Genomic DNA, 12768 nt, shown 5'->3' on the forward strand with positions numbered 1-12768 from the left:
ACAGTGTCGGGTAAGTTACTCAAAATAAGTAATCTGCTACAAATGTCAAATTACTTATGTAAAAATAGTAATCAGATTACTTTACTGATTACTTCGTGCAAAAGTAATCACATTGCCAGTTACTTTTACACTACTTTCCAATACAATATTCTCCGAATAATGTTTGTTTTTCTGCTTGAACGATTTAAAAATTATTGTCGTTAACCCTTCAGCTGTCACAGAAACACAAACAGATATGAACATAATTCACGTTTTAAATGGTTTCGACATAAATAATATAAAAAACAAATGTGTAACCCAAGTACTTAAAAGTAATTAACTTCATTGGAAGTCTGATTACAGTAACTTAAATGTATCGATTTGGACTGCTTTTGCCTACAAAAGTAATTCGATTACATTAACTAATTACTTTAATAATATTACACCCAACACTGATGTATAAAAAAATGTGTTTATAACCTTTTGTCTAAATGTTATAACTATGTTTGCCTTTAAAATGGCTTTATTTTGCTGACATCAAGCCTAACAACCACAGTCCAATCCAATGAATATGCTGTTCCAATTGAAAATATATAACATTTATATACAAGTTTATAAAGAAGAATATGAAATCTAATGATAATATTATCAAAAAGCTTTTTGTCTGTACTGGTTGTCATAAATGTTATATGTCGGCTACTGTAATTGTTTTAGGTGAAATGTCATCAGTATTGGCCAAACCTTTCTGCAAGTGGCACCTACGGGGGCTTCCAGGTGACGTGTGTATCAGAGGAAGGGAACTCTGCATACCTGATCAGAGATTTGACCCTTTCACACCTGAAGGTGGCGTACCTACTCTGCTTTAATTCCATATTTTTGTAGATCGGTGTGAATTTAATTTGTTTGATTGTGCTGTTAAAATGACAAAGAACGCAAATCTGTCTATTTGCGTTCAGAGTAACGAAGAGAGGCACATTTGTCAGATGCAGTACTTGGCGTGGCCGGATCACGGCGTACCCGATGATTCGTCAGACTTCCTGAGCTTTGTCAGTCACGTACGCAGCAAACGAAGCGATGCAGAAGAACCGGTGGTGGTGCATTGCAGGTCTGGCTTGAATAACATTCTGGCAACGTCACCACAACATCAAAGAAACATAATGCAATCTGATATACATATAAAAGAGACCATTAGAATAACTTAGTGTATTACAGGATACAGACACATTAATTGACCCATCCCCGTTCTCTTGCAGCGCTGGGATTGGTCGCACTGGCGTTCTTATCACCATGGAGACAGCAATGTGTCTGATCGAGAACGGACAGTCAGTGTATCCCTTAGACATCGTAAGAACCATGAGAGACCAGCGTGCTATGATGATTCAGACTCCTGTGAGTATATGTGTGTGTCTGTGTTTTGGCTCAAGTAGTCAGACGTTGACTATTGGCATAAAGTCTGGTCCATTTCGCAACTTAAGGCTCGGATATACTTCGTTTTTCCGCGTGCCGTACTGTCTTGCGCACGGTTGATCGCTCAGCCTTACAAAGTGTACTCTTGTCCGCGAGCCCACACAGACTCGTTCGATACATGCACACTGCGACTGCTTTGAGATACGCTTTTTAGCACAGTCAACCGCAAAACCAGCGAATCAAATTGCAACGTGATTTTAGTATAGTCTTACAATTACATGACATTAAGATTAACTAATCGAATTAATCACAACTTATCGCTTGCATCAGAATTGGCAGAGAATGGCCCCCAAATAAAGATAACTTAATATAAATACATTATTATTCAATATGCGTGTATATATTTATATTAGGGCTGTCATAATTACCGCGCATTAACCATTAATACAGCATAAACCAGTATAAACACTTGTTGGGAGGGTGGAACCTTTGCAACGTGTCCGCCCAGAGTCACTACTCCTATGTACACTATTTAATGTAAAACAAGCCCAGATGGGACCTATGCAAGCCACATTTTAATCACTACAGAAGCACGGCAAGTCTTAGCTATCAGCTAAACGACATAAACTAAATTTTTACCTTCAAGCGCTTTTCATGCGGAGTTCAAAGCGGCGTTTGACACTGGCGTTGACGTTCCCAATTGTTGTAGGAAAACGTATAGTCACAGTCTCCTGGTAGATTAATATTGTGGAGGATGACAGTATATACAGTATATCATATCCTCGAACATAAGCCTACAGTCTCTAGCAATTATTTTGTAATTGAGATGATCAATCTGTCCTGTTCTCACAAGACGCGTTCTTGCGTTCCATCAGTGCTATTTTAAATTGTCATCTACGTATATATAACACTCGGACGGAGGCTTTTGGGGCATCTCATTGGTTTTCAGTGTCAATGGCACATTTTCAGGGCACTGAACTTTGAAAATCACGTCTCGAAGCTGTCAAGAACACGTCCGGAATGAACTGATTTCGTTCTGTGGCTGCGTTGCTTGTGAGGTTTATTGAGGCGCTCTGAATTCCTCCTGCCAACACGGCTTGAAAAAACACAAAACTACATGTACTTCAAGCTTGAATATCTCCAATGATAGCAAGTACTTTCATTACGGAATTTACATCCTGGTCAGGAGGTATGATTAATAGCATTCATTTCTTAAACACTTTTTTTTTTTTAAGTAATTGCACTAAATTAATACGTTACCACAATTTTAGCCAACTATTCCCATTTTTGTGAGCAATATGCATAAGATGCATTGGTTAACAATCTGTTAAGCTTAAATATAATTGTTTTTATTTATAGTGCAACTGAATCACTTTGTTTGTGTTTTCCAGAGCCAGTACCGCTTCGTCTGCGAAGCTATTTTGAAAGTTTACGAGGATGAAATCGTAAAACCATGCGAGACTGAAACTCCCAGTGAAAAGGAAGAATGAACGGTGCCCTTCAGTATTGCTGATGTTCTTCTGTGATTTACAACTACTGCCAGTGAGAACTGCTCTCAGCTCGCTGTCTCCCCCTGCTGGGCGGCAGCGGACATGACCGCCTGCAAGCTAGAATACAGTCAAAAAAGCACTATTGCACTTTACAGCGACAAACAATGACTTAAGTGGATTTTTCATTAAAAGAAAACAAGTATCAGGTTACTGATTAATAGGTACTGTTGATAAAAAGAAACTCGCTTTTGCTTTCGTGCCAAAAGCTGAAATGAGCCACAGTCAATGTCGGCATGAATTTTCGCAGCTAACGACAACATTTTACATTTTCTTAGCTATTTATTTGTTTATTTTTTTAACAGTGGTCTTAAAAACAATGGGTGCTCACCCCTTTCTCTTTCTTTTGTCCTGACTGTGACTGTAAGCGTTTTAACGGTTAAGTTTAAAACTTGAAGTTGAAGTGTGTAGTTTCCACCAACTAGTGGCACCAAACGGAATTGCAAAGACAACGTAGTAATGACTGTTTTCAAGCAGGTTTCTCAAACACTCCTATTAGTCAAACAAACAGAGAGTCCCGCCCCAAACTTACGCCATTGGTTGAGTCAACCACTGCTCAAACGAACAGCTTACAAGTTGAAATTAACTTACGAATGGCCTACTTACAGTTTATTACGCTAAAGTAGGCGAAAGTAAATTAACACTGAAATAAATGACACACTTCGGCTTCAAGTTTAAATAAAAAAAATGTTTCTCAAAGGTTTCAGCTTCAGCTAGTTTTGACCCCAACGCTTTGAAGATAGTCTCATCGTTTGTTACTTTACACATTTTCAACGGAAATATCAAAGTTTTACCGAAATTAACAGGCACCAGCTTCGAGTTCGCTACACTGAAAATGAGTCGAAGTTTCTCTCTGTTTGCCTCAAACTGATTGGTGGGCTGCTTTGACTAATCGAGTATTTATTGTGAGGGCATGAGTAGTGTGTGAAATGTCGGTCGTCTTTATCGTTAAATATGCAACAGGCAGCTGTTTCGCTCTACGATCCACGTCTGTAGGATCTTGGAAGCAGATTTTTATTTTAAATTTAAAGCTGTGAATTTTTGCATTGACTGGAAACGGCTAGTTTTCAACCGATAGGTACTTTGGACGTAAATTGAGATGCTGTAAAAGCGTAGAGTCACCGTTTTCACTGAGACGCTGTCTACTATTCGTTCCCATATATTGCTTAAGATATAAACATCCTTAAAGCAAGTTACATTTACTTGAGAATAAAAAATGCATAAGATAATAAGAAATAGGTTTTATGGGCCAATGGGATAAGAAAAATAAACAATTCAAGATGTATTCTCTGAGAACAAGTTTTTAATATCTTATGTAATTTTGCTTCTAATGTAAATTTGTCTTGATTTTAAGTATTTTTAGATGTTTTTTTTTTTACAGGAAAACAAGACAAAAATATATTATTATTTTTTTTTGCAGTGAATATCACCATATGGTCTCAAATGTTAATTTCCTCCATGTTTGCGGTCAAATACTCCAGACTATTATTGCAAGCAATGGGTTAGCTTAGCGCCCGTTTCACACATACTCAGTTTGCAGTGCGTATGCGGTGCATATTTTTTTCCGTACCCATGCTAACAGGTTAGAGCTTTTACACTGCATGCGGATGCAGTCCGTCGATCCGTTCCAGTTGCGGTGCGTATACAGCAGTGCAGCGCTCGTTTCCGCACCGAGTCTATTTTTGCTGTGCTGCACCGCACTGAATTAAAGTGGCAGCGCATTGTTCACATTAAAATAGACATAGATTGTCAGGAAACTGTAATAATTTCATCATATACGCATAATTACAGTTAATGTGTTCTACAGTTACTAAATTACAGGGTCAAGAAAAACAAAAAAGTATGATTATAGTCCCAAAAGTTGCAAAATGCCATCATATAGGATTTTTTTACTCTAAAAAAAGACAGAGTGAACGCAAATGCGTCTCATTCTTCTCCTTAGCAACAGATATAGCGCGATAGCTTTTCTTCAACTCGAACTACATGTAAAACAAAGAATCACAATGATTAAAATGAATTTTCATACTGTTTCAATGCCTTAAACAATCTCAAATTTAACGTTTGGGTTTAAAATCAAAATTCCTTACACATTTTTGATTTTGTGGCACACAGAAACCGCGGATCAGTAGCGCACTGCAAACGCAGCATATGTGAAAGCACTATAGCACGTGCTGCTCCTGTACCGGATACGCACCGGATACGCACCGGATACGCACCGGATACGCACACGGAGTATGTGTGAAACGGGCGTAAGATTTCAGTTGTACAAATATGACGTTACACAAATATTTTGCATCCTTCGCCAAGTAGAAATATCGGTGCTCCACTCCATAAAGAGTACAGATTGAAATTCTGCTTATCATTGATTATGCATATCCCAGATCTTCTCTTATCTTACTGGTTCCCTGTTAGCTACCACCTGTAATCTACTCTATCATGTTTATGTGGTCATAGTTCTGGCTGTAGAACACAATAGAGATGATGGGTGCATTTACAGAAGTCGTTGCGCTTTTTAAAGTTTTATTGACCGCAAGTGCAGATGCATTTTACAAACCCTTGCGGATCTGCTCTTTTAGCCTGTAATGATCAATGAGCCTTATTCATAAAACGTGCAAAACTAATTCCATTGTAAATTGTTCATAAAATCGTTCTTCCGGAATTTGCCAACGCATCAGTTTTCGTAAGTACGGTTTTCCCGAACGATTTGCATACATTTGTTTTGCTTGTGTAAAACTATTTTTACGGTGCGTAATCACGAAACGTAAAGTTCTCGTTTTCTGTATTTTTGAGGGAATGTTTATGAATTATGGCGCAATTCAAAATTTATACCGTTTTTAACGCAACGGTCCAGATCATCTCGATTGTTTACGAACATGACTTCTATGGCACTTCTGGTCGCTAAAGAGCTAAAGTACGCTGTACGATGTTTCGCGGTGCCATTGCGTAAACTATTTGGCGTCAAGGACCAATCCCGCCCACCGTTTTGAATGTTAGCCGACTTTGCTTCAGTGGTACGTCGTTATAGCGCTGCAGCTAGAAATTTACTACCAATGTCGCATTGGAATTTTTGTATTTAAAGAAAAAAATACATGAAAAAAGGACAGCACTTTGCAACTGACTACGGTAGTCTGCTGTGCTACTGTAGAATTTATACTGTAATTGTGAGATGGGGAAAAATATGCTGTTTAATTATATTTATGTTAAGAAAATTGGCAAATACCGACACTTGTGGGGGATGGGGACTCTTAACTACATGGTGTCATATGTGAAATATTTGTAAATACGATGTTATATATTAAAAGTGTTCTGAAAATATATAACTGTGGTTGTTTTTGTTTAATATACATTTGTATGTATTACAGCTGTGTTTGTGAGAGAGAACGCTTGTCTTTTGTACCGACTGTTTAGTTTTCCTCTCGTCTTTTGGCACTTGTGTGCGTCAAATCAAATATAATACAGCTCAGTTTTTATTTCAGTGTTTGTGAAATATATCTGGATCTCCTCAATGAAATGTAAGAAAGAAAACACACTTTTAATTTCGCAGCTTGTACTTTTATTTTATGTTGTATGATTAACAAGAGGTGAACAGGAATAATTTAGCCATATTTAGACCGAAAATATATGCTGCCGTTTTTACTTCCTCACGACATCGACATCCTCAGTGCGAGAAACGACTTTTCCGTCAATCACCTCTTCGATTACTGTGCGCACACGCTTGGTCACCACTGGCTCATCTGTAGAGGAAAGATGAAGAAAATAAGTTAAAAGTAGCACAGATGCATTACCATCCCATAATCACTTTCCAAAGAGAATAGTAGCATTTTATTTTATTAAAAAGTATTTAATTTCGTATTAACTTAGTTAAGTAAACAAATAATTAAAATATTGTTTTTAATCTAGTATTTAAAAATAGTTTAAATAAGTGGTATGATGTGTAAAAAATGTTTTATATAAAAGCTGTATTTAATTTTATATATGAAAATTATGGAAAAATATGGTATATTTTTATATGATTGATGTATATATAAAATATTAAACAACGAAACATAATTTTTGTATTTTTATATTTAATGTATTGATATTTTGTGTGTGTTTTTATATTAAATATCATATATAATATTTGTATATATTTAATATTTTGTATTATTTAAATACATTTTATATAGTGAGAATATGTAACAATACATGTGGTATTTAATATATATTTATATATATATATATTAAGTATTATATATCATGTTACATATTATATATAGTATTTATTATACAAATAAATGACATGTACAATAAAAAAGAAACTTCTAGAACACTTACGTTTGGGGGGGGGAGGAGGAGTAGTATTTACGAACTCTACAACCTTGACTGTCTGTCTCCTGGGAAAAAACAAATATTTTTATGAAATGTCTGACATCACAAACTTTCGCAATTGTTTAGAAATACAATTTGTTTTGTGTTTACACACTTCCATAAACAAGAGTGGTTGTACCTTAGATGCTGGTAGAGGGCGCTCTTTGCATCTATTCTAGTCAAACACTTTATCGCCAAGGCTTAGTTTTGAATATACTTAATTATATGACTTACTGAATGTCCTCTCCATCCAGAAGTCTTCTGTACTCTGCGATCTCCATCTCTAGTCTGGTCTTGATGTCCAGGAGCAGTCTATAATCGTTGCCCTGTCTTTCGATGTCCGTGCGCATTTGGGAAAGCTCCGCCTCCAGATTGTGAATTACTCCCTGCAGTTGGTTGAGCTGAAGGCCGTACCGTGAATCGGTCTCTGACAGTGTGCCCTCCAGAGCCGATTTCTGTCCAATCAGAGCAGAGAACGAGAGTGAGAAAATTGGGCTATGCATAATAGCGGAAATAGCGCTCCCTCTAGTGGGGAAATATTTTATTGTTAATATTTAACAGCGCTAGAACACATTTTTCTAAACTAGTATGAATTTTAAAGTGAAAGAAAAAGGGGTCTGGGGTTTTTAGCGCAAGTAGCGCTCCCTCTAGTGGGAAGTGTTTTTATAGTCAATTATTTAATAGTGCTAGAATCTCGTTTTAGTGGTAGCTGAGAGTATCAAAATCTTTTAATGGTTTAATCAAAACTAGTGGGGGTGGCTTGGGTAGCTCAGCGAGTATTGATGCTGACTACTACCCCTGGAGTCGTGAGTTCGAATTCAGGGCGTGCTGAGTGACTCCAGCCAGGTCTCCTTAGCAACCAAATTGGCCCGGTTGCTAGGGAGGGTAGAGTCACATGGGGTAACCTCTTCGTGGTCGCTATAATGTGTGGTTCTCGCTCTTGGTGGGGCATGTGGTGAGTCGTGCGTGGATGCCATGGAGAATAACATGAGCCTCCACACGTGCCATGTCTCCATGGTGATGTGCTCAACAAGCCATGCGATAAGATACGAAGGCAACTGAGATTCGTCCTCCGCCACCCGGATTGAGGCAAGTCAGTACGCCACCACGAGGACTTGGAGCGCATTGGGAATTGGCCGTTCCAAATTGGGGAGAAAAGGGAAGAAAAAAAATCTAAACTAATGTACATTTTAAAATGAAAGAAAAAGGGGTCTGGGGTTATTAGTACAAATAGTGCTCCCTCTAGTGGGAAATATTTATATTGTCAATATTTAATAGTGCTAGAACAAATTTGAGCAGAAAAACAGTTAGGGGGCGGAGCCATGCACGCTAGATCAAATAAAGCTCCCTCTAATGGTAGCTTAGGGTATTAACATTACTTTAATAGTTTAATCAAAACTAGTTCCGATTATTAGCGCAAATAGTGCTTCCTCTAGTGGTAGCTGAGAGTACTGGAAATGTTTTGACAAGTTAATTAAGGCTAATATTTTTTTGAATTTCAAATATTTTAATTTTAAAGAGATAGCGAAACATACCATGCTAAGCTGAGACTGTAGTTCGATCTCCAGGGATTGCATCGTTCTCCTAAGATCATTGATTTCATTGCGTGATGTTGAAAGATCTTCTTGTCTGGTGGACACCTGCTTGTTTAGCTCATCAAACTGCAAGGAAAGAGATCAGAAGTCAACATCTATGTCTGGCTATTTCCGACTAGTTTAATTGGAACATATATTTGTGTCAGCACTTACTTTGGACTTGTACCAGGATTCCATATCTCTGCGGTTCTTCTCTGTGATACCCTCATACTGTTGTCGGAGCTCCTCCATGATACGGGCCAGGTCTTGCTGTGGTCCAGCGTCCACCTCAACGTTTACGGTGCTTGAGGACATTTGTGCACGAAGAGCTGCGATCTCCTACAATGCGGCGATAGTCATTTCGTTATTCGTTATTTTGCCATGATATGCTGCTTGTTATTGCTAGTCAGTTGCATTGGTAAAAGGGGGAGGTGCATGCTCATTCTAGAGAGTATATGATTGGACAAAAATGTGGATATGCCCCTGAGTGCAAGATGATGTCATCAACATTATTGGTCCGTTTTTCCCAGAAGACTTCACGTTTAAAATTAGATTATCTGCTAAAGCTTAATTTTGTCCACATTTGGTTGAATGTTAGCATATAGATGGCCTCAAAACTAGATACGATATGGACTAGAAGCAACAAACATACAATATTGATTTCATGAGGTCTTTAAAAGTAGGATTTACTATTTACTAACAGGAAAACAATTACGTTTGGACTTTAGATGTGCCAAACAGACTTTGAGTACAACTCCAAGGCACTACATTGTGGTCACTTACAGGACTATCATTGCTAAAAAAAAAACACCTATTTTTTGGAAATTACTCTTGATTTAAGAAGATTGGTGAAGATTATTGGCATTATGGATAACTAGTTAAAGAACTTCACTCATTCCACCAAGTTTTCCCCTACCTGGAGGGCCAAAAATCAATAACTTGAAGATTTTTTTTATAAGTCACCTCTGCGTGGTTCTTCTTGAGGTAGACCAGCTCCTCATTCAGACCCTCAATCTGCATCTCAAGGTCTGAGCGGGTCATGGTCAATTCATCCATAACTTTCCTCAGGCCAGCGATGTCTGCTTCCACAGATTGGCGCATGGCCAACTCGTTCTCGTACCTGACACAGCCAAGAATAACACCGGTGAGGAACCCACACAAACTTGTGTCTACGTGCCTCATAAAGACAAGTTGGGGTTAAAATGTTGGGAGTAACATTAACGATCTCAACAACCCAAATAATAAGCCTCGGCTAAAACAGACATACTCAGACAGACGGATGTAATCATAGAAATAATTAAAGCAAGCAAAGTAATAAAAGACATTTCGAAAGCAAGAAGAAATACAAAAGTACAGGTTTTTGTTGATTGTACTAACTTGACTCTGAAGTCCTCGGCTGCCAGTTTGGCGTTGTCAATCTGAAGGATAATTCTGGCATTGTCCTGGCTGGCGATGAAGATCTAAAAAAAGACAAGCAGGCAATGAAGACCCAATGAAGTCCCTTTCACCTTACAAAGGTAAACCAAACAGTTTGAAAACAGCATTCATATTATTATAGTTCATGGTATCAAGTGGTTAGGGGGATTAACCAAATACTAGATTAAAAAGTTCAACGATTGTCCATTCAACAGACATTTAAAGGCTCTTACTTAAAATGAATCTGAAGTCCATTTGCATTTGATAAGAATACTGATAAATGTATTAAAGTACTTATGCAATCTCCTTTAATCTTAGTTTTGGTATAATTGGGACCCCAACACTGTTTTTAGTATTCTTAGAATCCCTGTTATACAAACACCAAAATAACTCTATAGTAATACATTAATCACTATGTCTTGATTTCTATAATGGTAATTAAACTATTATTTTATCATATGATACAAACTTTACAGAGCTCCAATCTTCAGTGCAGGATTATACCTGACCTGACCTGAACACCGTTAACTACACATCCGACTATATTGATCTATAATGTAAGAGTACTCACTTTTTTGCGGAGATCATCAATGATGGCATAGTAATGGCTGTAGTCTTTGCTGACAGGAGCACTCTTGTCGTACCACTCGCGGATCTGGCGCTCGAGTTGCGCATTGGCTTTCTCCAACGAGCGCACCTTCTCCAGGTAATTGGCCAGACGGTCGTTGAGGTTCTGCATGGTGGTCTTCTCGTTGAACGATTGACCGAAGCCATTGTCGCCGCCGCCGAGCGCACTGGCCAGGTCGAAACCGCTCCTGGTGCCCTGTGCGTAAGAGACACGCACGCTGGAACCCCCTGCGCCTCCATAGACACTTGGTGCAGAGCCGACGGCAATGCGCCTGGAGTATCCACCGGTGAGGGAGTGAGAGGAGAAAGGACGAGAGCTAGAGCTTGAGAAGCTCTTACGCATGGTTTGTGTCATGGTTTCTGTGCCTGTGGCTCTGGCGCTTAGAGTGGCTTATAGAATTGGCAGCTGCTTAATAATTTTGGAGATCCAGGGATATTTATATACAGTAGAGTTAAACAGTTGGGTGTGGTCATTTCGTCTTATTTACAGTAATGATTATCTTGAAATCATCAAACAGGTGTGTCCAGGGTGCGTCAAATTGAATAAAAAATAAAAGGACCTAACACAGAGCCTTGAGGCACGCCTAAACCGATCGGCATGATTTTATGCGTGCACATCAATTCTAGTGGTAATTCCCAAAAATCCAAGATTGACTGGGTTAAGACGGAAGTCTAGACTTAAACACTTACAACTTTCATTAACAACAGTCACTAATGTAAAGCTTAACAGACCAGTAGGCTACAATTAAAGACAAAATATGTCTTAAAACAAGTTCAACTTAATCAAAAGTATCTGTGGCATAATGTTACCACAAACTATTTTTTTGACTCGTCCCTCCTTTTCTTTAAAAAAAAAAAAGCAATAATAAAGATTACAGTGAGGCACTTACAATGGAAGTGACTTTTTGGAGGGTTTAAAAGCAGAAATGCGAAGCTTATAAGTTTATAAAAAGCACTTATAATAATTTTTCTGTTCAAACCTGTGCATTATTTGAGCTGTAATGTTGTTTAAATCGTAATACTTATGGTTGTTTTAGGGTATACAGCATGACATCGTCATGGCAACGAAACTTTAAAGCTGGAGATAGGCCTAACTTTACACAGAAAAAGTTAGTAAATTATTTGACTCACTGTTACCAAGATTTTTGCCTTTTTAAAAGAAAAATTCCTTTTTTGTGTTAATCCACATTATGCCACAAATGCTGTCGATTGAGCATAACTTGTAATGAACCTGGATATAATATTAATTAATATAAATATGAATATGGATAATAGACATGACATTTCAAGCAGTTTCAGCAGTATCCTGCAGTGTCACGTGCTATAATAAATCTACACTATTTTAAATGACCCACAATTTCCAATTCTTTTTAATTATTATAGTCTATGCAGCCATTATAACCGCTTATAATTGAATACATTTAATATATAAATTGAAATGTATACAGTTTATATTTGTACATTTAATAATAAAATTTTCGCATCACAGGCCCATTTTAAATGAATTTGGGATTGCAAAAAGTGGTAAAATTTTTTTAAAATCTATTACTTTTTTTGTTGTGTTACGTAACCTAAAATATGCAGTTTTGATTTAAAAAAAAAAAAAAATTAAACCTAAAAGTTCATGGGCATGTTACATGTCAACTACCCAAATCATACAAGAAAATGTTTGCTAATTAAACTCATGTCAATTCTAACGGTCTGCTTGCAGGCCTATATTAACGATCACGTCTGTTAGCCAAACTGTTATTAATGATATTATAAAGTGCTGCCAACAAACGTACACAATGTTCCGCTATGATAAGACAGTTTGACCTGTACGGTATGCAGAGAACCACAACTTCCCTTGCACTAACCTCCTTGTCACTACT

The 12768-nt window shown here is 37.6% G+C and overlaps 2 protein-coding genes across 4 annotated transcripts in view; one reads left to right on the forward strand and one right to left on the reverse strand.

Moving 5' to 3' along the window:
- The window catches only part of LOC127640932 (tyrosine-protein phosphatase non-receptor type 4-like), a 44434-nt gene extending 37815 nt beyond the window's left edge, over positions 1-6619 (forward strand). For all 3 annotated transcript variants that reach the window (XM_052123652.1, XM_052123650.1, XM_052123651.1), the window contains exons 24-27: positions 694-822; positions 936-1084; positions 1233-1368; positions 2778-6619. In XM_052123652.1, coding sequence (XP_051979612.1) covers positions 694-822; positions 936-1084; positions 1233-1368; positions 2778-2876 — 513 coding nt within the window. In that variant the 3' untranslated portion in view covers positions 2877-6619. The remainder of the gene's footprint in view (positions 1-693; positions 823-935; positions 1085-1232; positions 1369-2777) is intronic.
- On the reverse strand, positions 6464-11317 carry LOC127640934 (keratin, type I cytoskeletal 19-like). The gene is made up of 8 exons (XM_052123655.1): positions 10842-11317; positions 10232-10314; positions 9818-9974; positions 9029-9193; positions 8816-8941; positions 7515-7735; positions 7248-7306; positions 6464-6667 (listed from the first exon to the last, which is right to left on the reverse strand). Exons 1-8 carry the CDS (start codon positions 11250-11252, stop codon positions 6567-6569), a joined length of 1323 nt encoding a protein of 440 aa, XP_051979615.1. The 5' UTR covers positions 11253-11317; the 3' UTR covers positions 6464-6566.
- Positions 11318-12768: the final 1451 nt, after the last annotated feature.

The sequence above is a fragment of the Xyrauchen texanus genome, chromosome 50, assembly GCF_025860055.1.
Source record: "Xyrauchen texanus isolate HMW12.3.18 chromosome 50, RBS_HiC_50CHRs, whole genome shotgun sequence".
In the NCBI taxonomy this organism is placed as follows: domain Eukaryota; kingdom Metazoa; phylum Chordata; class Actinopteri; order Cypriniformes; family Catostomidae; genus Xyrauchen; species Xyrauchen texanus.